Source organism: Eublepharis macularius, chromosome 4, assembly GCF_028583425.1.
Source record: "Eublepharis macularius isolate TG4126 chromosome 4, MPM_Emac_v1.0, whole genome shotgun sequence".
Classification (NCBI taxonomy): domain Eukaryota; kingdom Metazoa; phylum Chordata; class Lepidosauria; order Squamata; family Eublepharidae; genus Eublepharis; species Eublepharis macularius.
In genome coordinates this window covers 61,076,103-61,103,875 of record NC_072793.1, presented here as the reverse complement: position 1 = coordinate 61,103,875, position 27,773 = coordinate 61,076,103, and the positions used below count along the sequence as shown (strand labels likewise).

The 27,773-nt window shown below is 40.8% G+C and overlaps 1 protein-coding gene across 1 annotated transcript in view; it reads right to left on the bottom strand.

The window, feature by feature from the left end:
- The window catches only part of UBTD2 (ubiquitin domain containing 2), a 72,211-nt gene that overhangs the window by 22,243 nt on the left and 22,195 nt on the right, over positions 1–27,773 (bottom strand). Inside the window, exon 2 of the mRNA XM_054977330.1 lies at positions 1,063–1,299. Coding sequence (XP_054833305.1) covers positions 1,063–1,299 — 237 coding nt within the window. The remainder of the gene's footprint in view (positions 1–1,062; positions 1,300–27,773) is intronic.

Sequence of the window (27,773 nt, the reverse complement as noted above, 5' to 3'; positions counted from 1 at the left end):
TAAGAAAAATACATATTTCTACCTCCTACCAGGGCAAGTAGTACCATCAGAGGCCTGATCTGCATGACTGGAAATGACACAGTGCATGTGAGGGGATGGAGGAAGGAACTCTTCCCTGTCCACCACCACGGTCCTGATCCAAAATTGGTCCTCCCTGTGGGTGCTATTTTCAGAAGTTTTAACAGAGGCAAGAAATCTGACCACAGTTTTCCAGCATATTCTCTAGTTTGGCCCACAGTAGGACAGCTGACTCTAGCAAAGAGCTCTCTGCGTTAATATAGCTGAAGAATGTACGCTTTAGAGAGCTGCTGTTGCATAGTAGTTAAATGGCTGGGCTCCGATTCGGCACGCTGCTGGTTTAAATCCCACTACTGCCATGAGCTTAGCAGGTGGCCTTGGGTAAGCCATTCCTCTCATCTCCAGCTCCCCAGTTGTATTGTGGGGACAACAAGACTGACTTTGTTCACCACTCTGTGTGGGGCACTAATCTGTCTAGAATAATGGTATATAAGCGCAATTATTATTATTGTTGTTGTTGTTGGACATAGGAAGGACTGGCTTATTTGGGCCCCAGCCCCCAACAGATACAGTATAAAGTCTCTAACAGTAGCATGCCAACTGTACTGTAACAAAGGGAATAATTATTTAACAGGGTTTTAAATTAACACCAAAAAGCTCTTATCTCTAAAAGGGATCTATACACAGGTGACACCTCCCATTTTCCTTAAGAATTGTCACACCATTGAGAACTTATTGCTCCTTAACGTTAATCTATTATCTTAGGCATCAGAAGTGCCCTGGTGTGTATATGCAATTTTAAACCTGGCTGACAGAGTCAGGAAATTTACCAGGCCATGTTCACATTCATTCAGAAAGCTTCACAAGGCTGTTATTTCCCCAAATGACATTTTTTTACCATCTTTAAGAACACTGGCTTTCAGTAACTCATATACAGTTCATTTGTCATCTGAGAAGCTTAGCTCTAATTTTTCAGAGGGATTACCAAGTGAAATCTATGCTCTCCCAACTATTGCTACATTGCATCATAATGGATATACTCACCATGGGGTAACATTATGTTTGCACCATCAATGATTGCTTGAGCCAGTTCATGATCATTGTTCTCGAATGCATGTGCTGCAGCTTTCAGAGCATCCCAGATTTCCTTGCGGCCTTCAAAAGCTGGTGCTGTGTCCCAAAATTCATCTCTCTTGCTGCGCAACTGTCCATCTGTCATTGGATAATCACTTTTCCATTTTGGTTTCTCCTTTTTCAGGGGCTGATTACGACCTAGTGCAACTGTACAAAAAACAAAATAAAACACCAAACCTCAATAAAGCAAATTTACTCTAGTTTAGAGCTGGCTGAGAAAATTCTGGCCTTTTGCTAATTTTTGCCCACAGCTCAAATGCTTATTTTATACATTGTGATTAATTCCAAAGATTTCTGTAGTATAGGATAGTTTCTGGATATTTTATAAACAGCCTTACAAATAATTGTACAACAATTACTAGCCTGCAAACATTTATACTAGCCTTCTTGCCTACACATACTTTTATGGCCTAAGAGGATTATTTTATAAAGCTTTTATAGTGAGTCATCTGTAAGCAATTGTTAACTTGCCACATGCAACTGAAAGAGTTCTGTTTAAAAGCATGTTCATGAGTTCACTCTTATCTTCCACAGTAATTTGAATTCTTCACTTTTAAGCCATCTGCTACAGTCTGATTCATCATTAGCAACAGAAATAGTTTTGGGATGCAGTTGTTCCAGCAATACTGTAGGAAGCACGTATGGTGTGAGCTTTCTGTTTTTGCAGAAAAGCAGCAAAGCTTCAGAATCTTCTCTTATTCTGTTGTCAGGGATGACCACAGCACACTGAATTGTTTATCATTAAAAGTCAAAGTTTTATACTAACTTTTTTTTGCCCTATTCTTCCTTGTTTTCTGCTTCCATTCATTTACCTTGCTTATGTTTTGAGATTTTTAAATATCGAAAGCTAGTCTCTTACGGCAAAAATAAAACTCTCTGAAGGACAACTGCTTTTTTAACATGACTCCTTCATAGCAGATGATATATTTTATGTACACAAGAGTCAATAAACTGTTTTAATTATAGCCATATTAATACTGCAGAGAGACAAGCTGTCGACCCATTGTGTTCAGAGATTAGCAATCAGTGAATGCCTCCTCTCCTCAAACTCCTATTAATTTGGTTCCACCTTAATTATTATCTGAACATGGCCTTCTACAAATACCACCCTGCAGTTTGGCAAAATCAATAGCTGCCCGGAAATGTGATTTCTCTGTGGTAGCCCCCACCTTGCAGAATGGCCTGCCTGAGGAGGTCAGGAGGGCTCCCACTCTCCTGGCTTTCTGCAAACTATGCAAAACTGAATGATTCAGGAAGGCCTTCAACTCAGATTACAGGGCTGTGCTACAAGAAATCACTCAGAGAGATGCCTTCCTAAGAGACAGGAACTACAGACTACTATTGTGCACTGTCTGCTGATGTAGATATGCTCCTACTGGGTAGTTTCCATGTTGTCAAAGATGTCTTGTTTTAGTTACACTTTGTTTCAGAAAGGTTTTGTCTCTGTGTTCGGCTTTATGCTTGTTTTCAAATTTTCTGCTGGTTTACTCTATTTGTATTTGTTAATAACTGTTCATCATATTGTATTTTTCTCAATGAATGATTTAACTGTTGAGTATATTTTATTTACTTGCACTGTGTAATCCATCTTGGGTTTCAATGAGAAAGGTGGACTATAAACAAACAATCTCTGCAGCCCCATTTGAGTTTTCTTAGAGAAACTAGTCATAACTAGCTCAATGAGATTTATGGGAAGAGATGAATGCAGTATGGAAAATAAAGAGAAACATCTCTCATTCCTAGCAGCAAATTGCTCATGTAGGTTATGAACTGTAAAGCTAAATAAAAACTTAAAGCATGTTGTGCTGGTCCTAACAAATAACATTTTATGGAAAAGGAAACTTTGAGAGGAAACATCCACACATGCAATTGAGTGCACACATTAGGCGGAAAAATTCACATCAGGCATAGCTGGAGCATGTTTTCCCTCCAACTTCCGCTTCCCTTGGGAGTTTGTTGCTTGGCCCCAAAGTCTTCGACCTCTGTGAGCAAAATACAACAAACTGAAGCACAAGGGACACCTTGTACCAGTGGAGGGAAGAGTGATTTTACACGTTTCTCCTTCATCACCATAACAGTTCAACAGAGAGGATTTTCAAGTTAAGTAGCAGGTTTCCAAGGAAAGGAAAGGTGAGGAAAGATTCTCAGGATCCAACCCACTGCTATATTTATGCTGGTGTGCAAGGAAAAAATATGTGTAAGTGTATACATGGAGGCATACCCCATATGTGGCTGAAGGCACAGTATATTTTTGAATGCAACACATGGTCAGTTTGCAATTGAATAGTAGCTGTCAGGCAAAGGATTCCAACCCCCCCCCCCAACCATTTCACTCTACCAACTAGTTTTATTTTGAGCTCTCCAAAAATTGTGACACCATCACCCCTCTATTTTCAGAAGCAGGAAATAATATCTAAGAACACAGCTCAAAGCAAACAGGAAAGTAGACACAAATACTCTTGTTGGCAAGAAAAGTAGGGCAATATGCAATCACATACGCAGGAATTTAAAAACTGGATTAATTGTATATATTTTGAAGTTTATTAATATGTATAAAATTAGCACAAACTATGCAACAGCACAGAAGTCAACATTTTGTAGGTTAGGAGCTCCTCTTTATCTCAAACTGCTGCCATTAAAACAGTGAAGGCCATAATTGCTTCAAATACTTTACAATGCTGTTCTACAAACAAATCAAATATTTTATATACTGTTTCCCTAAAGGAAGGAGTGGGCAATTGCACCCACCCATCTGGTATACTGGACATTAATTCACCAGAACTGGTCTCATGGTTCTGCAAAATTGAAACTCCTGACTAGAGATGGGCATGATCCGCATTACGATAGAAAAAACCCCACGATAATGGCGATCGCGCAATTGTGACCTGGCGGATCATGATCATCCACGGCCAACAATCCAGAGATCGGGAGAGGCCTGGATCGTTGCGTTCGGGCTCGGATTGGGGATCCAGACACTCAGGCGCCAGCAATCTATTCCCCTGGCAATGGAGCCAGGGGAAAGCCTGAGCTCTGTTTGCCCTCCTTCTGTCGTCCTGGAAACCCGAATGGAAGCCCAGCTTTCCTTGATCAGCAAGGCTTCCTTCCAACCACGGAGCAGCAAAGCAGTCACCAGTTGGGAGAAGACACCCAGGGGAGGGAGGGGGAAGGGGGTGTTCTGTAGCCATGGGCACTCCAATCTCATCCCTGCAAACCCTGATAGGCAGCTCTGACGGCCAAACACAGACCTCCTGTGTTGCTGAATGGGACCTGAGGGGAGGCGGCTTGTCGCCGCCTCCCCGTGCCCACCAGGTCCGGTGGCCACCGCCGCCACCACCCACCTTCCCACATAGCTGGGAATAGCAGCGCGGCCCACTTTGGCCTCCACGATCCACGGATCGGGAACGGGAGATGATCAGTGTGGAATGTTAATTTGGGATCGTCGCCGGCGCCAATCCACGATCAGCTGGATCGTTAATTTTTTTTGGATCGTGCCCATCTCTACTCCTGACACTGATCCCAGCAGTTCTTGCCTTCCCACATGAACTGGGCTAAATTTTTTTTACACGTGCTGTGTCTGTCCTTTACAAGTAAAAAGTCCCAACAGCAGAAATGTATTTCCCTCTGGCTTTTCTGGCACTAGCAATATTGAGCAATGGACAAACGCCTAAGACTGGCTGGCACACTGAATAACAGAGTCATTGTTGGATGGTTCAGCAAGCTTTTAAAAAAGCAAACAATGCTGTTCACACTGAAACGCTTAATCACCACAGGACAACGGAGATTCTAGGATCAACAGCAGTCAGCCCTAAATAGCTTAACATAGCATTCCCTGTAGCAATAATTTTTAAAAAGATAAACTGGAGTCAGAGCTAAAGTCCTAAGCATATTTACTCAGAAGTAAACCCCATGGAAGTCCATGGAACTTATTCTAAAATAAAAGTGGTTAGGTTAAGGGTGCAGGTCTCTTAACACTTCCTTTATGGCTATCACAGAACAGGATTGTTAAATTTAGCCTAGGACATTTGATTTTTTTTCCAGACGTGGATCTACACATGTCATGTATGTCTCTTATAAAATGCCTCATCCTCCAAATTCTCCTCAATGAAAGCACTTTTGTGCCTTGTGGAACTTGACATAACTGAAAAACACTCTCTGGTTCAGTCTCTCACTTTGACTCAGTAGTCTTGTCATTTCACCTCTGCATTACAGAGATCAAATTGTTTTGAACCAAAATAAACTTCTGCAGCTGCTCTGCCACCAAGCCCAGAGAGCTGCTCTTTACTGAGGATTAATAATCAAGGCATTATTAATATCAAAAGCTTTGCATACAGTATATTCAGCCATAAGGTGCCTTTGTTTCTTTCCAGCCCCCTTACTTTGGGGAGACAAAAACATACATCTCAGCTCTATTCTATAAGTTTCACTCACTCACTAAGTCTAGAGGGAATGATTTATATGTGTAAAGAACATTATTTCATATGACAAATCACAATTAAGATTTGCTATAATACAACATTTGAGCATACATTTCTGCAAAAATATCCAGCATGTGTTGTTTCTTGGAGACAGTGTATTCCACTTCTAATTTCCTGGCTCTTCCCTTACCCAGCAACCACTCCCTAGGGTTGCCAACTCCAAGTTGGGAAATTCCTGGAGATCTGGTGGGTGAAACCTGGAGAAATCTGGAGAAAGTGGGGTTTGGGTAGGGAAAGGACCTTGGCATGGCATAATTCCATAGAGTCCACCCACCAAAGTAGCCATTTTCTCCAGGTCTCTGTGGCCTGGAGACCAGTTGTAATTCTGGGAGATCTCCAGCCACTACCTGGAGGCTGGCAACCCTACCACTCTCAGACCTAGGAAAGTTTATTCTCATGGTTGCACCACCAGTGTGGAGTAACAGCCATGCAGGATGGGGGGGGAGGGCATCTGTGGGGAGGGTGTCAAGATGTTGGCATCTGCCATTGGGGCCAAGGGTGGAGGATGGTGCCGCTGGGCTGCTCTGTCAAGGCTGTGCAACTGGGAGCCTGGCTGATAATAAGCCTTGAGCCTGAATGTCCACCTCCACAAAGGGGGAGGAAAACTAGTTATCTCTGAAGTATATGTGTAACTGCTTCTCTTATATCCCTTATTCCTAACAAAGCCTTCATTAGATCATCATGATACTAGGCCTTTTACATTAACGTTTCAAAAACCAAACAGTGGAGTCTTGTGTAAATTTCCTTGGCAAGATCCTTACAGAGGGGAAATCTGGTAAAATTGCTCTCTCTGCCTTTCCCCATCAGCATAACTGTGTTCATACAAGAGGCTGAAGAGTATGATTTCACTCCGTCCCTCCCCATTGCAGCTTTCTGACTCTAGTGGCTATTACTCCATGTGGGTCTTGCAACCCTGGGAATACATTTTTCCAGGGACAGAAATTACTGCTAAGTGACCATCTGTGCTTTCTGCAGATGGATTGTGGGATCCACCCCAAAATATATAAATTGTATATACCTTTTCCACTTTTGAAAAAGTTAATGGACTTGAATTTCTCAATATATTAGTGAAGTTAGGAAAATGTCTGAAACTCCTTGCAACAAATGCTAAATTCTCTTCAGAATACCTAACAAAATTGAAATCCAGAGCCTCTCAAGTTGTAGGAGCTTTCAAGGAACATTATCTTCTTTCAAGCATGGTTCAGTCATCACAAATATTTCAGCTTGATTTATAAGATGCAAGAACCAGAACCAACTTCAAAAACAAATGAGTGTGTAGTAAACGAACAAAAGCTATCCATGAAAACAAGAACGTTTGTTCCAAACCAGAACAAAGAATGACACTTGCATACATTTTCCCCAATGCAAATGACTGCATTTAAGTGGCTGTCAAAAATCTTCAAAGTATGGAGATGACTAATATGTTTATAACAAGCACTGAAAAAAAGATTGTAACTTGATACATATTTCTTTAAAAAGCAATGATACACCCATAGATATTTTCATATTTCCCTTTAATGCATCTAGTAAAACACAGTCAATGGTCAATGATTCAAAGAAGTACTCAAGTTAAACTTATACTTGTAAGAATTTCAGACAGCAAGGTGACACTATAAAATACACCTAGAGGTCTTAAAGGAAAGTCAAGGGCAAAAATCCAAGGTGAAAATACAATCTGAAGGTAACCAGAAAGTATAAAATAAGCCTTGACAAATCTTTGACTCAAGGAGGTAGCTCCAGATTTAGGAGCCAAACTTATTTTTCAGCCTTTGGAATTTTTTAATTTAATTATCACATTTCTAGTTACTGCTAGTAATGTCAACATTTCTGGAGATGTTAAAGCAATGGGGGAAACAGATTCCCCCCCCCTTTTCCTCAGAGAAAATGGAAATTTTGGCAAAAATTGAAATATATGCAGTGCTTTCCTATCAAACTTATTTTACCTTTTTACAACATAATTACATAATTCATAACCTTATTAGAATACAATTATTTGTCATATTTATGGAATATGAATGTTTAAAAGCCTTGGTTTTCTCCAAGCAAAATCACATATATACCCAATACCAGAGAGAAAGAGAGAGCTGTAAACTGTTGCACCCTATGCTATTTTAGCATGTGCATCCTAATTTTTGCCACGTGGGAAGCAGGAAAAATAGAAGTTAAAAGTGGAAAACAAATTCCGTTGTAAACAAAAGCAATATTATTATTTGGACAGAAACAATCTCATGCAGAGGAAGTAGGTGGGACTACCAGAATAGTTCGATATCAAGTTAAAATGTATAACACTCAAAACTATTATAACAAATTACAACATATTAACTATTGCCAAAATTATTCACATTTGAACAACAAAGATGTTAAAAATATATTGCATATATATACAATACACTTAGAAATTATTATGTAATGCTGTAGATTTTTGATGCTGCTTGTAAGTTCCTAATTTTTCCACTGGAAAAACTGAAAAAATATCCTTGGAAGAAAAGCAGATAAAATCTTCAAAATAAAAATATCTATTTTTTCTGGGTAATCATGTCTCTAGTCGCTACTATAAAACCTAATCCTAATCTTTTTAAAGTTTCTCGTAATTTTATTAAAGCTATGACAAAAGTATTGTAGTACATAAATACACATGGGGTACCCTGGTTGTCATCATGGCAACAAAAAGCTAACCTTTAGCCATAACCAAAATTCTCCTCAATTTCTCATAATTTTGTTATTGCTTTAAAAAGCTCAATTTAATTGAATATTGGAACCAATTTATAAAGCACCTTGGTAAAGACATGAATTCACCACTGAACAGTGTAAAGTTATCATATAAACAAGCAATGACAAGAACAACTTTCTAATGAGAAATGATAAATAAGCTTTATAGTTCTACTGACAATTGCTGACAGACACAATAAAACTCATTGCTGAAAATACTAGGTGACACAAGGAAATTTCAAAGTGTCATGGCAATCCAGTGCCTGGGATCTGTTGAGTCACAGTATAAAACATGAATCAATAAAACAGTCAAGTGTCTAATTAATAAGCTGATATTTTTCTGTTCCCCCTTATATAAAGATCACATATGTGTGCGCGCATGTGCACACACAGACACATTTTCTTTTGAACATTTAACTATCCGTGCACATCTGTTGCTTTATGTTCAAAGCTGAACTAGACCACTTCACTTCTAAAAACTGCTGATCACCTATAAAATGCAGTACAACAGATGTAAATGCTTACAAAACAACACCCAGTTTGCTGGCAAACCCCATATGTTCAAGTTCCAAGTTTTGTTGAGCACAAGCAAACTGAAAGCTTTGTGGTGACATACCAAACTTATATAAAATCAGAAGAGTTCATATGAGTCTTGCAAAATCCAAAATGTTACCAAATGAATTTGCCAAAGCTTTTCTGACATACTTCTTTCATCTTTTGCATCAAAAAGATTTAAAACCCTTTCTTGCTTTAAAGGCCAGTTAAACTAAATATTTTTAAACCAACTGCCATGTGATCAGATTCTGTATTGCAAATTAAGTCTACTTTTATGGAACCGCACCCCTATCCAGATTGGTTCAGTGAGCATTCACTTCAGCAATAGCTAGCTCAATCTTCATTTCAACATAAACCCAGTAAATGCTAATGTATCTCACTGGATCATTGTCTTTTTCCTCCAAACATTAATTGTGAAAATGGTTAGCAAGCACTTCCAGCCTTGCTGTAAGATCATCAACACTCCCTTTTTCTTCTCTCCAGGTATCCACCCTGCTGAGCAGCTTACTCTGCATGCCATCAAGGTCCCTCATTTTATATTCACAGGCCACATCCTATATTCTCTTTGCCTATGCGGCCTTCCTTTACTCTGGAGTTATGGAAGATTATATTCATATATTCATACAAGTAAAATGGAAGTCAGCATTTTTTTTTACTATTCTCATCCTAAATGCAATCTCTAAAATAAACAAAATAGGAAGTTACCAAAGATTTTAATATTAGTGTATCAGATTTCAGACACTTTGGTGTTTCATTCTTCATTTCTTCCATAATGACGAACCAGAGTCCGGTAAAAACAGAATAGATGAAACTGTTTTGGCTTATAAATGGGTTTGTGCCTACTTATTATCATGAGTGAGGAGTGAGGATACATCTCCAGTTCCTTTCAGAGAGTTTGAAAGAGTTTTAGAAACAAAGAGCATCTGTCATGGTCACTTCTTAGACTTTCAAAACCATTTCTTCCAACTTGTTTTTAAATAATTAACAAGGCACTCTTCCTATTGCTCCTACCAAAAGACTACAAAATGAATAGTGAAATCCTAAGAACACTTTCCTGGGAATAAGCCTCGGTGAGTAGACTTGAGTAAGATTCTGAGTAGACCTGCTTACTGGGTTGTTATTAGTAGAGATGGGCACAGACAGCAATACGAACAAAAAAAAGCCACAAACAGCCCAATCTGCTGTTCGTGAACAAGCTGTTTGTGAGGCCCCATTCTAAACGAACAGGTGGTCCTTGCAAGCCTCCTTTGTCGCTGTTCGTCAAGCCAGACAGTCTGGCACCTGCAATCAATTCCCTTGGCAACATAGGCAAGGATTGTCTGAACTCTGTCTGAACTCCTGCTGTTGCCCTGGAAACCCCAATCTAAGCCCAATTTAGCTTGATAGGCAGGTCTTCCTTTCAAGTGTGGAGCTCCAAACTTGTTACAAGGGAGCAAAGAGCAGGGGGGAGGGGGCTCCCAGCTCTGGCTTAGTTTGCAGACAGTGGAGAGGGAGAGATAGTTGCTGTTGGCATTTTGATAGAGTGCATTGGAGCTTGAATTTTCTTTGTGTGTGGTGGGATAGGGATCTACCCCTTCAGGTTCCAGGGCTGCTGCCAGGCTCTGGAGCCAAGCTATTATTTACTACTGGTACCTTTCCTGGTGCCTGCTCAGGTCAGGTTTCTGCGAATTGAACTGTGGCCCATGAATGTCTGGGGGGGGAGGTGCTGAGGACTTTCATTCTCTGATGGTATGAGCTGCTGGCATCTGATAAGCCAGGAAGATGGTCACTGCAGGTGGAAAGCTGCTGCCAGGGGATGGAGGATGTGTTTGCGGAAGCAGGGATGGACTTGGCGTGGGGAGGGTCTGTCAGTTCACTCTGGGGGGGCATCTCCCCAGTACTGGGACATGGCTGTCAAGGTCTGGCCCCATTCTTGCTTTGTAGAGATGCAGTGATGTGTTCAAGTTGCGCAACAGCAAGTCTGAGTGTGCTTTTCATTCCCCTCATTTCCAAACGGCCTCCTGGCCTCCCATGTGGTTCCCAATGGGCATTCCTGTCACTCATTGATGGTCCCGCCTCCCCCCACCTGCTTCTCTGGAACCTGGAGACTACTTAGGGTTGCCAGTCTCCAAGTGGTAGCTCGAGATCTCCCAGAATTACAACCGATCTCCAGGCAACAGAGATCAGCTCCCTACTATCTGGCCCTACTTTTCGGGGGGGGGAACCCTTTTTCTTTTGGTGGTGGCAGCGGTGGTGGGTATTTGCAGGCGCACCAAGCTGCAGCCACCAGCCTGGCCCTCCCCATTGACTGCGCTGGTTTGCCCCTCGCCTGAATATCGGGAGGGGTGTGGCCATTGGCTGGTGTGAGCAGGGTTGTCAGGGGAATGGTGGGCGGGCCCTCCCGGGCCCTCCCAGGGGCCGCTGCATCTCACCTTGCCACGCTTGGGTGCTGGCGGGACTATCCTGCAAAAGTCCATAGGGAGCCGTGCAGCACCACCCCATTTATACCGGCTCATGAGTGCCGACACTGCCTGGGGGGGTTAGGATTGGGCTGTAAGTCTCTAAACAGCTTGGTGCCAGGGTATCTGAAGGACTACCTACTTTTGGACTGAAGACCATTTTATAAATATAATTTCAGGCTGCTCAATGTTTACTCTATGCTCTAGTTTGCTATTAAAGGTTTTGTTGTTTTAACGGTAGTTGCTTTGAGCCAGTCTCTGGAGAGGAGTCACTCCAAATAAATATATATATATATAAATACATGTAAAAGATAATGTACAGATGACAAGACACATCATACCAGTGGGCGGAATCCAACCAGCTTTATGCTCAATCTTGCCCAATTACCTTCCTCATTACCTGTCCCAGATGACTTTTCTTTTTCCCACGACCGCAAGCATAGCCTCTTTGGGTGGTCAAAGTGGATTCTCTCCCCTTTGCACCAGCAGAATAGCTGGCCAGATCCAACCCCGTGCCTCTATAGCATAAATATTATAATCAGACATTACTATTTTCTGCTCTTATTGTGTTAGTTGTATTTGTATATTGTTTAATAAAGACTATATTTATTCAAAGTGTATCCCACAAAAGGATTTGATCAGATTTTTTGATATTCATTTAAAATTATGACACTCAAATGGGTTAATGTTACCCAAACATGGCACTCTCGTCTCATGAAATCTGAAGTGTCCAGTTGCAGACAGAATCCATCCTGAAGATGGCTTTTAGTCAATGGAAAAACATGAGTTTGTGAAAGCTCTTCTGAGAGACTAAGAGCTAACCGCAGGAACTGACAAGGTCAGCAAGACCAATTGTGTTTTGTGAATTTTTAGCTGGTTATAACAGTAAAAATCAGAATCTTTTATAATATATTTGGAATTGATCTTCCAGATTACTACAAGGATGCAACTTCTCTTCAGTCTAGTAATATCATTACTTCTGTCATATTTGTCATCTGTGAACTATCAAGAGGTTATTGTATTCTTCTGTATGTCTTATGGGGCACGGTCCATATTCTTTATTTAATCTGAATATATTAGAAGGATATCAAAATGAGTTTATACATGTTTTATAAATTGTGGGTCCATGTCACTCTATTTCAACTAGACCCCTTAAATTACGCTTTCGTTTCGGTTTATATTTCATTATATCATTTCATCTGAGATTTATACATCCCAGATAACTTTTGCTTGGTAATTTCTGCCTTTTGGGTGTTCTGGATTGTTCTGACTCTGCTCCTAGAGTTTTGAACTTCATGGTTAAACAAGCAACCTGGAGAGGCACATAGGCCTGATAGGAAAGAATACATCAACCTTGACCAAGTAAGAAATACCAGAAGAGACATAGGGCAATTTTTTGGGTGCTGCTAAGGATGCTGCTAGAACAAGTATTTTTGTCTCCTTGGGGAAAAGACAGAGTACTAAAATGCTGTTAATACCTCTGCCTCCACCCTGGCTAAGAAAAATGAATAAAAGACAGAGTGCTGGATGAATTTAATAAAGCAGCTAAAATATCTGGTTTGAAGATCCACTGGAGCCATCCTGATCCTCTCTAGTGGCCTCTGAATAGGTAACTATGGATACCTACGCTTCATAGGCCTAGAATAATTTAGCTAGAAATCATAATAGGCAGGAGGGTGTTTACGAAGGCAAAACCAGAACTATATGTCCTATTAAATTGTATTTCCAGGTAATCATACATGGAAAACTATCCTGACTTTCCGAGAATCTACCAAAGTGGCTTATAAAAAAAGCTCTGTTAAAAATCATTTAAAACAAATGTCAAACACCAGATGCTGTTCAAACAAATAAAACCTTAATAAAGCAGCCACCTATAAATAACAAAACAGTAGTAATTTAAAGGCAGTTATGAATAAAAACACACAAAAATAGAGCTTCCACATACCCCAGTCAACAGTTAACTCAGATTTAAAATTCAACTAAAAGCCCATAAGATAGGAACAATCGAAAGGTAATGCAAGATGGAACTTCTGTTATCTTTTGGATCCTTGTTGATATTGTTAGAGGCATCGTGGCCTTTGAAACAGTTGACCGCTCCATTCTTATCCATCAGTTGGAATGAGTTGGTGTTAGGTGAGGAACTCTTTCTGTATGAACTGAAGAAGCAGAATCAACAAGTTGAGATTGTTCCAGTGGAGTTAAACAGGGTTCTATTCTCTCACCCATGCTCTTCATTATTTATACGAGATGCTGAATGATACTGTTCAGAATTTCAGTGTTGGATTTATTTATTCACTCATTTACAAAATTTATACTCTGCCTTTCTGCCCTGATCAGGACTACCAAGGCAGTAAACAAATTAAAAACATACACAATAAAAATGAATATAAAAACCATAAAAAACACATAATTAAAATAAAGTTTAAAACATATATATATATATATATAAAACAATTAAAACACAGGGTAGGAAGGTGGGATCACCAAGGGAAAGCCAGATAATACAAAAAAGTCTCTACCTACTGGTTGAAGATGGCAACCACAAGAGACTGACAGGCAAGTCTCTCTGGGGAGGGAGTTCCAGAGTTTTGGTAGCACAACTGAGACGGTCCTCTCTCTGACTGCCACCCACCTAATCTCAGAAGACAGGAACACCCACAGAAGGACCTTGGAAGGTGGACCATAGTGACTGGGCAGGTTTCAAAGTGAGTAGGTGGTCCTTCAGGTATGCTGGTCCCAAGCCATAGAGTTATACAGACTCGGGTGGGGTGGGGGGAGACCCAACACTAGAGCTTTTAATTGTGCCCAGAAATAGATTGGGAGCCACTGCTGATCAGTCAAGACCCCAGTATGCACCTAATAAAGTTTCCAAACACCTTTCAAGGACAGTGCATTGTATAACCTAATCTAGATATAACCAGGAAATGATCTTTTCTGCCCAGGAATGGCCACAGCTGGCTAGCCAGTCAAAGCTAGTAAAAGGCACTCCTGGCCACAGCTGATAACTGCATATCCAGCAGTAGGCCTGGATTCAAGAGTGCCTCCAAACTACAGACCTGTTTCCTTCCAGAGGAGTGCAACCCCATCCAGAACAGATGACACCTTAAGTCCCAGGTCAGACCTTCTGTTCACCATCTTGTCAGGATTAAGCTTCAAGTTTATTAGCTGCCTCCACCCCAAAATTGCCTCCAGGCAACAGTTCAAGGTTTCTCCAGCCTTCCTGGGATTGGCTGAAAGTGTGAGACAGAGCTAAGCGTAGCACAAAAACTGCACAAAAATGTACAAACTTCAGAAAGCTCACAGTGTCTTTACAACTGCAGATAGTAGCATCACATAGTTGTAACCTCCATATACTACTTCCCCCTACACCAGATCCACTGGCATCAGCTAAATACTTCATTCCATTCATCTCATTGTGATGTTTATTGTTAGGAATCAGGTGTCACATTAGCCAATTAACTAAATGTCATTAACAGCCTGCTCCAGCTATTTGAGCTCATCAGTTAATCAGAAGATTGGCATAAGCTTGGAGAGGGAATTTTAGCTGACAGACTCACTAACTTATGGTTTACGTTTCACACAGCAACCCAGGACAACAGACATACGTTTAACAAAATGGCCATGTGAAAAACACCTATATCTGTAGGTTTATATGAATTTGCCTTATTTCAAAAGCCACTATTTCAGAATAATTAGGCTCCATGCTCAGTTAAACGGCTAACAGGATAGGCTGAACAAGGTTACAACTCACTTTAAAAAAATTCAATGTCAAGCACAACCTACTGTTCTAATTTTTGCAGAAGCCATATCCCTGTAATTTCTGAAAACATTTCTGTCACAGAGAGACCAACACAGCGGTTCTGCTCTGCATGCACGATGCTGACCACCTGCAGCTGTAAAAGGACTGCATGTTGAATGTATAATGGCAGTATAATGTATTCTCTATACTCCTCAAATGCCAGGCTGCATTTAGTGACACTCTCACACCTATCTACAAACAGTTGGAGGTTCAGTTCTCACACTTCCTCCCCCCACCAATAACCTTGGCACAGTGACATCAAACCTAGAAGTTTGCAATTTCCCTGGTTAAAAGGCTATATTAGAAGTCTTGTTGTACTGAATTGTTACTGAAACCTCAAGAACAGCTGTAGATCTACCATGAAGGAAAGAAGAGTATCCACTCCTGCATGTGAATCTTAATTAAAAGAACTGGATGCCTGTGTAACATCTTATCGGACAGCAAACTGAATTAAAGCATAAAAAGGCGTGGCTTTTTCCACCTGTATTAAAGCAAGCCACCTGATTATGCTTCAGTCACAATACAGCAGATGATCCAGATCTAACCAATGTATTCCTCTCAAAATATTCCTGAAAAATATAGAACCTTTGAAATGCTCTGTTTCTGTGTTTACATATACAAAATACACACTCTGGTTTAGATACATCGGTGAGTGTGTACATTCTGCATGCTCACAAGCTCTGAAACACTTACTAGAAGCAACAGTGGGGTTAGCTTACGCAATACGAACAGTGATTCATTTTTCAAACTGCCTTTAACTCTCTGGGAAAAAGCCCATTAATTTCTTTCAGCCTAATGGATCATAATATTAAGGATCACAAGTAAATCTGGATGTTAGGTTAGATCCAACGGCCTGTTAACAGAATGCCTTGGAGGTTACATATTTTACTGCATTCAACCCACTCCCCCGCCCTCCCCAGCAGTCACTTCTAACCCCGGTGAGCTGATTACTGGAGTCAAGAAAAGTGCACGGGTTAACAGCCATGCTGGTCAGGAGGCTGCAGTGAGAAGGGGCAACAATGCCCCTCTTCCATCAGCAAGAGTTCTGCTCGAGGATGATGGAGAATGGGAGGAGATTTCGCCTTTTTCCTTCTTCACTGCCCTGCACTGGGGTCAAAAGGAACTGCTCAGAGAACGGCACGGGGGGACAAGGCAAACATCTGCACTCCCCCTGCCCCCGTTACACTTTAGAATTACATTACTGAATACAGTGTAATCGTCATTGTGGACAACATTAGCCAAATGAAACAGTAAGTACTTAAAAATGAATAATATATCTTTCCAAACTACAATCAAGTTTCTTCAATCAAAATCTGTTGCTGAAAGATTAATTGTTCCGTGTTTTAAACTTCTCATTTTTATCTCCATGGACTGAAGAGGTGCATGGACTGAAACAAGCTTTTCTGCTCTTCCACATGCTAGCTTGTTTCTTAATTAATTCTTAATGTGCTTACACTAGAGTAGACCATTCAGCTTGAGTCAGGGAACCATTTGTTGGCGGTTCCTTTGTTTTAGCAGAGGATGCTGTGGAGTGGTGAACTCTTCCCACTGAGTCTCCCCCTTGCCTTTAACAGGTAACTGAATTTGTTGTGCATTAAGGGTGGCTTACCCTAGAGGTGATGTATGAGTTTGAAGGGAGAGAGCACAAGGGCTCTTGGCCTGTGGCTGATCACCTGGGACACACAGCCAGGGCCCAGACATTGCCCACACTGAATGGAAAGTCTCACACTACTGGAAAGGAACAGTGACATGTGTTACATACTTGGCAACCAGGAGCTGTGCTGACACAGAATATCACTTATTGGACAACACTAACATCAGCACACCACAACTGGACCCCTGGACTGCTGTATGGTTTCTTTGTAGGCATTAGCATGTTGATTGTGGGGTGTGTCTATGGTTTATTAGTGGTTCTGGGGGCAATCTTTACCTGGAACAGGGTGTTTGATGAACACCCTGTTTCACTGCATATGGAAGCTGGTAGATTTGCATGTGGGATTTACCAAAGATGGCCCCAGTATTTGACAAAGATCACCTGTCTAACCTCCATAGCATCTTGAGAGTTGATGGTGCAAGGAGATCTATTTTCCCTATCTATACACTATTACAGTGCAATACCAGATTAGTGAGGCACAAACTTGTGCATTTCTATGGGATGTTAAAGGAATAGGAAATTGACCTGGCTTGCAACAGAGAGACATGGCTGGAAGAAAATGACGTGGTTTGTCTATCTCAACTAAAGCCACCTGGTTATATGGTCCTCCATCAACTATGCACAGTAGGTCGGGCGGGGGGGGGGGAGATATGGGTATTATTCTCCATGAGTCCTTCAACTTCCACAGACTTCCAGTTCAAACTATCACTTTGGGTGTGCACCAAAAAAAAAAAATCTTGGAAATCCAAATCCAGGTTTCAGGGACCCCCCAAATCCCAGGATTCTTGAAATCCAGGAAAAAATGCTGGTTCTGTTAAGACAGATCAGAGAATCTCAGATTTATTCACTCATTATTCCCTATGGAGAAAACTATCTGGGGGCAAACTGAAGCAAGAAGAACCAAAGTGAATCAAGGGGACCAATATCAAACCATAGAATCATATCAAAACAGATAATCCCACCCAAACTAAACTGAAGCAAGAGCCACTTTTGCAACTTAACCCAACTGAACCAGTGTCACTCACAGAAACTAGGTAGACAAAAGAGAGCTCCTGCATGGATTGGCCACTCACTCCCCCACCTCACCTCACGCCCTCTGCCTCCACCTCACTCCCCTCTCCTCTGTTGGAAAAAATGCAGGCAAAGCCCAGGAAGGAGCCAGCCAGAGGCTGAAGCCATGCATCTTGGATATATTTGGGGGTCTAGATCCGGGATTTTCTGATTTGATCCGGGAAAGCCAGATTTAGCTGGATTGGCAAAACCCCAGCTTTTTTCCTGAATTCCTGATCCGGATTGTACACTCCTACTATCACTAACATAGGGACTAAGGATACATTAAGCATTCCTCAGTGGACAATTTGCCTGAGTTGTAAGAGGAACTCTCAGATGTGGTGTCGAAGACACCTAGACTTATCATTTTGAGGAAGTTCAATATTCATGCTGAAAATACCTCAACAGGGCTGGCCCATGATTTTCCAGCTTCTTTGGTTCCTTGGGCCTATTTCATGATGGTTCCAACATATGAAAGAGGTCCAAGGTGCACTGAGCCTTTGAGAGAAGGTTTGGGTTTGGTCTTGGAGATCTTGCTTGATGCATGGTCTGATGTCTGACCACCATTTACTCAAGACAAAGGTGAAAATGACCCTGACACACTGCTGGAAAGCCCCCCACCTAGTTAAAATGGTCCACCCACAGAAGTATATGGATCCTACTGGATTCCAGAATGCTCTGCGGGATATTAGGATTCCAAACATGCTTTGATGAGGCTACAATGAGACTGTGGAACGTGAAGCTCCTTGAAGCTATCAAAGATGCCCCTTGTGGTCCTCTCCTGCCCTTGGGATGGAACCTGGCCCCCAAGTTTACCACAAAGCTTGGCAACCCGAAGAGGGCTAGGAGACATCTAAAACAGCACTGGTGGAGAACTCGTACTGAATCTAACAAAGTTACAGAGTCCATTTTAAGACCTATGGAGCAGCAGTGACAGCAGCAAAAACTATTACTTCTCTGCTACTATTGCATCAGCTAGTTCACAGCCATCCCAATTGTTAATGATCATTCGGTACCTGCTTTTACTGTCTCAGCTATCATCAGTGGGGATCCACAGGGTGCAATCCTATCCCCCCCCCCTCTTCTTCAATTTTAGGGCCTTAGGGTTCATAGTTGTGGGGCTGGCAATATGCTGACAACTCTATATGGTGGTGGAGGTGCCATCAAATCCAAGCTGACTTACAGTGACTCCTGCTGGGGTTTTCAAGGAAAGAGACTAACAGAGGTGGTTTGCCTCTGAAACCTTGGTCTTTGTTGGAGGTCTCCCATCCAATTACTAACCAAAGTCAACCCTGCTTACCTTCTGAGATCTGATGAGATCAGTCTTGCCTAGGCTATCCAGTCAGGGCTATCTCTTTACATTGTTATCCAAATCTCCTGGTGAGGCAGTACAGGTTCTGAATCACTGCTTGGCTGCTGTGGTTAAATGGCTATGTGTGACCAAATTGAAACTAAACTCTGGAAAGAGGTGAAGTTGGTTGGGAAGATGAAGATCTTGAAGGACATTACGCTCCCCGCTTTGATGGGGTTCAGATGACCCTCATTGACATTTAAGAGCCTAAAGGTTATACTAGATCCAACACTGCTGGAGAAGCAAGTTAACACAGCGGCAAAAATACTTTCTTCCAACATGGAAGATGGCCCCCTACCTTGATAGGGATGATCTAGTTACTTGGATCCATATTATGGAAACATCAAGACTAGACTACCAAAAAGCACTCTATGTAGGTTTTTCTTTGAAGTCAGCTTGGAGATTCCAGTTGGTGCAGAATCCTGCAGTTTGGTTATTATCAGGAGCTAGGAGGAACATGCATGTTATTCCCATTCTGCAGTCAGTCCACTAGCAGTCTATACTGGGTCAATTTAAGGTAGGCATGAGGACTGAATGCTTCACAATTCGGTATTGTCTGCTGATGTAGATATGTGCCTATTAGCGAGTTTCCACATTGCTAAACATGCCATGGAAATTAGTTATGCTTTGCTTCAGATAGATTTCATCTCTGTGCTCAGCTTTATGCTTGTTTAAATTTTTTTCTGCCACCTTACAGTATGTCCTAACTGTTCTTCAATATTATACCTTGCTCAATGAATATCCTAGCTGTCATTTATATTATACTGTCACTTGCACTGTTGTAACCTGCCTTGGATCTCAGTAAGAAAGGTGGTCTATAAATAAATACATACATACATACAAAGCCTTTTGTGGCCCCTAAGCTCTGCCGTGACAGCTTCAATCATCCGAGCAGGGCCTTCCATGGTTGCCACCCTACAACTGGGCAAAATCAACAGCTGCCCACTCTCATGTATTCTCTGTTGTGGCCCCCACCTTACAGAATGACTTCCGTGATGAGGACAGGAAGGCTATCACACTCCCGGCTTTCTGCAAACTAAGCAAAACTGAATTATTCAAGAGGGCTTTACAGTAACAAAATGTTTCATAAAGGGTTAGGGACTATGGACAATACCATTTTGTATAGTTAGCTCATGCTATCTGTTCCTGTAGGTACATTCCAGCTATGTAATTTTTGCATCATTTAATGGGTCATGTTAATACTTATGCTCTGCTTCTTTACTGTTTCTGATCTTTAGCTGGTTCCACATTTTTACAAGTCAAATCCAATTGCACCCATGTCACCTCTTTTTTATTGTATTGACCTGTTCTGTGTAACCCACCCTGAGTTCCAGTGAGAAAGGCAGACTATAAATAACACAAAAATATTAATTCTTAATATTTCCAAACACACCAGTTTTGTTCACATACTGCAGAACACAATAACCTGAAACAGGACAGAGGATACAAGAATTAGAAATGTGTACTTATACACATTTATACAATGTGGACAAATATACATTGTATACTTATTGTACACAAATGTGTACAATATTAAATAAAAAAAATATTTAATATTGTGGACGATTGCTTCAAATAGTTAATATCTGGGTACTAGAAAATAAGGATGTGTGTTCCAGGTTTCCGATTCAGGAAAAATACCCAAATCGGACTCAATTCGCAAAGATTTGGGATTTCCAAAACGGCCTCAGCATACCTGGGCCATTTCGGAAACCCCGAATCAAAGATTCCTGAAGCTACTTGTGCAGCTTCAGGAAGTTTTAGGGCAAGGGGTTGAAATGTCCCTCTCCATGCCGCTGTGCAGCAGGAGAGAGAGGGACATTTAAACCACTGATCTGCTGTTTGTCGAGGTTTCTGACAAGCAGCTGAGTAAAGCCTGCTGAGGTTTAAATTTCCCTCTCCCTGCTGGTGCACAAGCAGGAAGAGGGACATTGAAATCCCCGACTCAGCCGCTTGTCAGGGGTTTCCCTGACAAGCGGCTGAGTGCAGCCTGCCCAGCTTAAATGCCCTTCTTCCTGCTGCTGTGCAGCGGCAGGGAGACGGGCATTTCATCCCAGACTCAGCCGCTTGTCAGGGGTTTCCCTTTCCAACCGGCTGGAGGGGGGGGGACTTTGAAGGGAAGGAGCTTCCCTTTTTGGTCTCCTCCGCTGCCACGTGGGCCCGCAGGGTGGCAGAGAAGGCTGGAGCTGCTGCCTCCGACCCTTCCAGTCCCTCAAATGGCTGCTGCGGTGACCATTTAAGGAGTAGGAAGGGCCTTTTCAGCTTCCTTCGCTGCCGCGCGGGCCCACAGACCAGCAAAGGCCAGAGCCACTGCTGCTGGGCTGCGGCCTCCACCACCACCACAGCAAAGCCAAGGTAAGTTGGGGGTGGGGGCTCGGGCTGTGGGGGCTGGGGCTTGTGGCGTGTTTAAAGGGCCCTGCCGCTTGCAAGCAGCAGGAAAGGGCCCTTTAAACTATCAGCTGGCAGGCAGCAAGGGGGGGATCCCCCCTGCTGCATGCCAGCTGATAGTTTAAATGGACCTTTAAAGGGCCATGTAAGTGGGTTGGAGGGGACGGGAGCTAAGTGGGGGGTTGAGGGTGCTAGAAAATATGAAGAGTGAGATGTTTTCTAGGCGTTTTTTTTTACACACACATACTCCAGCAACATTTCCAATTTTAGCACTTTGGGGGCGGTGGGGGGGAGAACACCATTCCTCTATTTTTTCCAGAACCTTCCTTAGTCCTTCATATCTTTAATTTAAATTGTTATTATTTAACAATAAAATCGGGTATCTAACAACACACCTTACTGATGTTTTTACTGCATCTTACTTGAGTTTGTGTGTGTTGGCACATGCTAGAACCATAGATCCATCCTTATGGATGAAGATAGTTCATTTACATTTCCCCCTCTAGATATAATTTTGGAATACTACATTTCAGGTTGCATATACCGTTTTGTGGGCACCTATACTTCCTCCTGAAATAAACTGTGTCGCTGTAGCATCCAGCTGTTTGTATTGTACTGTCAAGCAGAGGGGAAAATGCTAGGAAATGTTAGGAGACAGAATGATCATCATCTTGCTACAGCAAGCCAGACTTCTTCCCAGTCTTAAGATGTATGATAGCAAATCTAGCAAGCTAAAAATCTCAGTGTGAATGAGAGATTTCAGAAAGACCCTGCTTAGATCTTCTGCATATACAGTTTGCTCTCCAGATAATGATTTCCTGAAAGGACTTAAAAGTTTAACTACTTTTAAACTTTATTATTATTAGTGCCAAGACCTTTGATTAAATTATCTCAGGTTGGAAAGCAGTACTAGTTTAAATCATATTTGTGTATCTTTAGTAAGCTGTAATATAAAATGAGAACAGCTACTGGTATATCAAGGGAATAGGGAAAATCTTGATCAAACGTTCTTGGCAGGGAATTGTTTGGGCATATTAAACAGGTGTAATTATTAATCATTGTTGCTCTTCATATTGGGTTAATTTGAAGGGTTAGAAAGAGGATAAAACCCCCATCTTCTCCATTCTTCACATAATTAAAACCTGTTATGCTTTGAAAGAGCTGTCAAATGAAATTTATTTGGTATCTTTGTATATGTTTTATGGCATGTGAAAATATTTCTTTTTGTTACCTACTTACACTGCTGCGAAGAAAGGACACTCCCACCTACAAACTTGACAATCACATAGTCTTCAAAATACTACAGAAATCTGGTCTAGTAAAATAAAGACATGTTAAGCTCTCTTAAAATGAAAACACATTTTAAGTTACCATATCTGCCCCTATAGTTTACCTTTTGCCTTACTCTGGCATTATGTTGCTGTCAATAAGAATACAAAAATACTTAGGGGGTAAATACATTTAATGTGGTTATAAATTGCAGCAAGGTAACTGTGTTAATTTAACCCTCCTGTTAGTAGCAATGCTGTACTGGATTTCTACAGAATGCCTTCCTTGTTATTCCCAGGCTGAACAAATAGAATTGCTTGCAACACAGTCTTAGCCGTGTGGAATGAGATGCGATAAACCTCAAAAACAATTCTGACAATACAAAAGCCTGACAAAGGAGGATCTTTTAATCATGAACAAGCTGGGCTATACATGAAGGCCAAACGCTAGCACTCTAAGAACGTTTTTTTCCAGGCTACTATCCTTATATCCTAATAAAGTATCTCAAAGAATTAAAATCAATAAAGAAATTTACCATATATGTACAGAATCAATCTGAATGAAAACACCCAGAAGTTTCAACTAGGAAACTGCTACGACTGCCTTAAATTCACAAAGCCAGGCAAACCCTGGGATCCCCAGTTTCAGATACAGGCATTATCATAGTAAGGGGGGGGGTGTCTACCATCGATACTCTCACTTTTGGGGGCTTATTTTCACCATTTTTATATCTTTTCCTTAAACTTCCCAGAATGGTTATAGCATCCTGTGGCGGCTCTGACTCAAGAACAGCCTCCATCTACTTAATGGAGAACGATGCTTCGTAGTTCTGCCTCACTTTCCACTTCTTAAACTGGCCCATCATAGTACCACCCCCAATCACAGGTGGGTGCTTTGCCAAACATTACATAACAAAGAATTTCCATGCAAATGTCATGGTTCAAACAGGATGCTCCCTCTTGATGTGCCAGCTTTGCAGGCATCTGCAGGGAGCTGGACTGCCAGGAGCTCTGGAGACACTTTTCTTACCTGCAGGTACAGGAAGAAAGACCTTGAGAGATTTCATCAGGATTTCAACATCCACCACCCCACACCCCACCCCACCTACCATCAGCTTTAGCCTTGCCCACACATCAGAGTCACGGTCAAAGAGGGAAAAAATTTGAGAAATTCAAGAAAAAAATCTGAAGATTATTTTTCTAATGGAATAGCTGAAGGTTTGGGGGGAGTACTGAAAAAAATCCTGTGAAATATTCTCTCTTTTGGAATAAGTGAAATGCTTTTACAGACTTCTACTTACTCAAAACACGTAGTATGCCGTTTATATAATAATCTGCAGCATTAGAAGAGCAAGATTTGAGCCCAGTAGTGCCTTAAAGACCAACAAGATTTTCAGGGTATAAGCTTTTAACAGTCAAAACTCCCTTCATCAGAGAACTGCTCTGTTAATATGCCATGTGTAATGACCATACACTTATTGAAGAGTTCAATCATTTTGATAATACCAGTTAACTCAATATCCAAGCATGCTGCTAGTTCTATTGTGACTATCTAAACACCACAATCTTGATTGGGTTAAATTTATGTTTTCTATTGCCCATTTTTATTTTTTCCTACATTTCAGATGGGTGGTATTAGTATGCCCCCCCTCTCTCTGGCCCTCAGTATATTCACAGTTCTGTTTGTATAATAGTAAGACATTTATATTTTTAAATTTCATAAATATGCCAAATATTAAAATTTTATATGTTAAGTTATAAATGATGCATTTTATGTTGTTAAAGCTGTAAAATAAAGTTATGTTTGATAAGAATGTAGCTCCCAAGTCCAGTGGCACCTTAAAGACCAACAAGATTGTCAGAGTATCAGCTTTCAAGAATCAAAGCTCCCTTCCTCAGACAGTTTTGACTCTCAAAAGCTTATACCCTGAAAATCTTGTCTATACCCTCCATACAATGGAGAAGGGGGGAATGATGTAAGCCACCTTCAGTGCCCATTGGGGAGAAAAGGCAGGATATAAAGTAAATAAGTAAATAAATTATTGGATACATTTTATTTCTCTCCAAATTGTCCACTTTTCCCCACCATTTTTTTCTACCATGATCTCAAAATTTCAGAAACTTGTATATCATTAGACACCACTGCTCAACTACATGATATAAGCATTATCTTATATCAGAAGCCTACCAACTGTTACAAATATCTCCATGATTCTAGCTACCAGCTAGAGCACACCATATGACCCATTGCATAAAGCCATGCCACATTTATTCCAGTTCCTTGGACAGAAGCTCTTATCTACATCAAGCATTCTTACAATTACATTATATGTCTAGAGAACTGAGGAAATGGATTGCCAAGGCCAGACTAGTGTCTGGGAGTTGACTACTACAGCGTAGACGCCAAAGAGAAAGCAACAAAGCACCACTTGTCATCTACAGCTCCCTGTGGTTTACAAAGTATGTTATCATTATCCCCACAACAAAACACTGTGTGGTGGCTGGGGCTGAGAGAGCTAGAAGCTGTGACTGTCCCAAGGTCACTCAGCTTCTCTCATTTATATGAAATCTTAGGATATATAGTACAGAACCAAAGTGAAGCAAGGCAATCCCACCAAAACCAAAGTGAAGCAACAGAACCAATATCAAATCAGAGAACCCCACCAAAGCCAATGTAACAGAAACAATGTCAGAGAATCCCACCTGAACACCAAACCATAGAATTGCACCTGAACTACCATCAAACCAGAGAAACCCACCTGAACTGAAGCAACAGAACTAACATCAAACCAGAGAATCTCACAAAAACCAAATTAAAGCAAGGGACACTGTATCATCAAGTAAAAAAAAAAACACAGCAAGTAAGCAAGCAAACAACTGCTTATGCAATTCCTCCCAAGTAAAAAGGAGCAAGTAACCGCTTAAGCAGCTCCCTCTCAGAAGAAGCAACAAATAAAAACAAGTAACTTCTTAAGCAATTCTCCTCAACAGGAAGAAACAAGAAAATAATCAGCAAGCCACTGCCTAAGCATCTCTTCCCCCACCCCGACAAGAACAACTCTTAATGAGCAGCAAAGCAAGCAACTCTGGTCTTTAAACTAACACACAACCACAAAAAACCCTATTTCTCCAATGCACATCCATTGGCCACTCACTCACCCCCCCCCCCGAAGCAAACTGACAAAAACAGCTTGGAGAAGCAGGAAGCCAGCTTTAAACGGGCTGAGCTGTATTTGACAGGTATTTAGTTTTCTCCAACATTAATATATTTGGTAGCTCAATTTTATTTGGAATTCTCTAATTTGATTTGGTATATTCCGATAAATACCAATTTAGCCATTATCTAGGTATATATTCAGTATATGAAAACTGAATTGCACGTCCCTATATAGGCTAGCCACTATACAAAAGAACAAATGGACATAAATATGAAATAAAAAATGCAACTTCCAGTAATCAGAGAAAGAACCTTTCAATCTACCAAGATATTCTACCATTAGCCTAAAAGTCACATTGTTCAAAGGAATTTCAAACATAGATTCCATCATCAAACTGCTGTATTAGAATTTATCAACAACTTGCATTAACTAGGGCTTACTTAAAACAGAAATGTAATCTTCCTTAGCAACTAGATATTAAATTGCTTAATGGCAGAATGTATCACCAATTACTGCTGTGAATAGCTACTGTGCTTACCTTGCATACTTTTGAATTTTGCATCCAAATGTTGCAGATTATATACTTCCTGCATTTCATGGCCTTTTGACCCAACTTTCACATTTTCCTCGTATCTCTGTCTACGTATCTGCAAACATTTTTGCTACACTTCATGCACCTGATGAAGTGTGTTCTGGCCTAGGAAAACTTGTGCTATCATAGAGTTTACAACTCCTTTTTATTCATGTGTTAAACTAATCTTATAATTAAATTCATAATTAAATGCAGAAGAAAAATTCCACATATAAATGAGCTTGCTATGTACAATCTCTTTCACATGGACTTGTCTTCATTGCCAGAATGTTGTAGAGCACGTCCAACCCTCTTTTATTTGAGAAAAATTTATCCTTTTAGTGCGATCTGTATCTTAGAACAGTACTATTTCAGGTATAAACAATACTGTCCTAAGATACAAGACACAGAATACAACTGTCCCATATTATTCCTATAGTACAACTGTCCCGTATACACTGTGTACTACTTACCAAAATGTTCAGCCTAAAGGTGAATGAAAAAAATGTTTTGGTAAAGAAAAGCATGCTCCTCTACTTTATACTTATAGAATATGACCATATGCAAAGATTTTCTTTGTATCATCTTGGTTAGAAATAAAGGTAATAAATACCCCCACTTCCAAACTCTTGTTAATTCAACTGCCTGCCACAACCACTAGCACATGCATTCTTAGGACTAGAGAAATTACAGGTATCTAAAAACAACTGCTAATTGCTCAGAATCTGATGTATTTCTACAGACTTTTGTATTATTATTAGCCTTCCATTTGCCAACAAGGTTCTGATTAGCAAGCAGGTTTATTCATGCAGAGTAAATTATACAAAAATTTAAACTGAATACATTAACTGCCAATCTGCCACGTTCCTTAAGATGTGTGGGCAGTGCAAAGAACTTTGGATATTCTGCTATACACTAGTGGCCAAAATTGTGGAAACCTTTTGGAAAAGTATTTTTGAGGTTTGATGGCTCATAACACCACTTTTTTTTGGAGTAATACCATAAAATTATGTATCAATGGAAAGATAATTTAATCAAGAATGTAATGCAATAACTTTTATGAAGGAAATTTTTTAGAACAGTAGTTATAAAGAAGAAAATTGAAACACATAGAAAAAATGAGTTATACAACAATTCTCACCATGTCAGTTAATATTTAGTTGGGTAACCTTTTGCTTTAATTATGGCCTTACAACGCCTTCCCA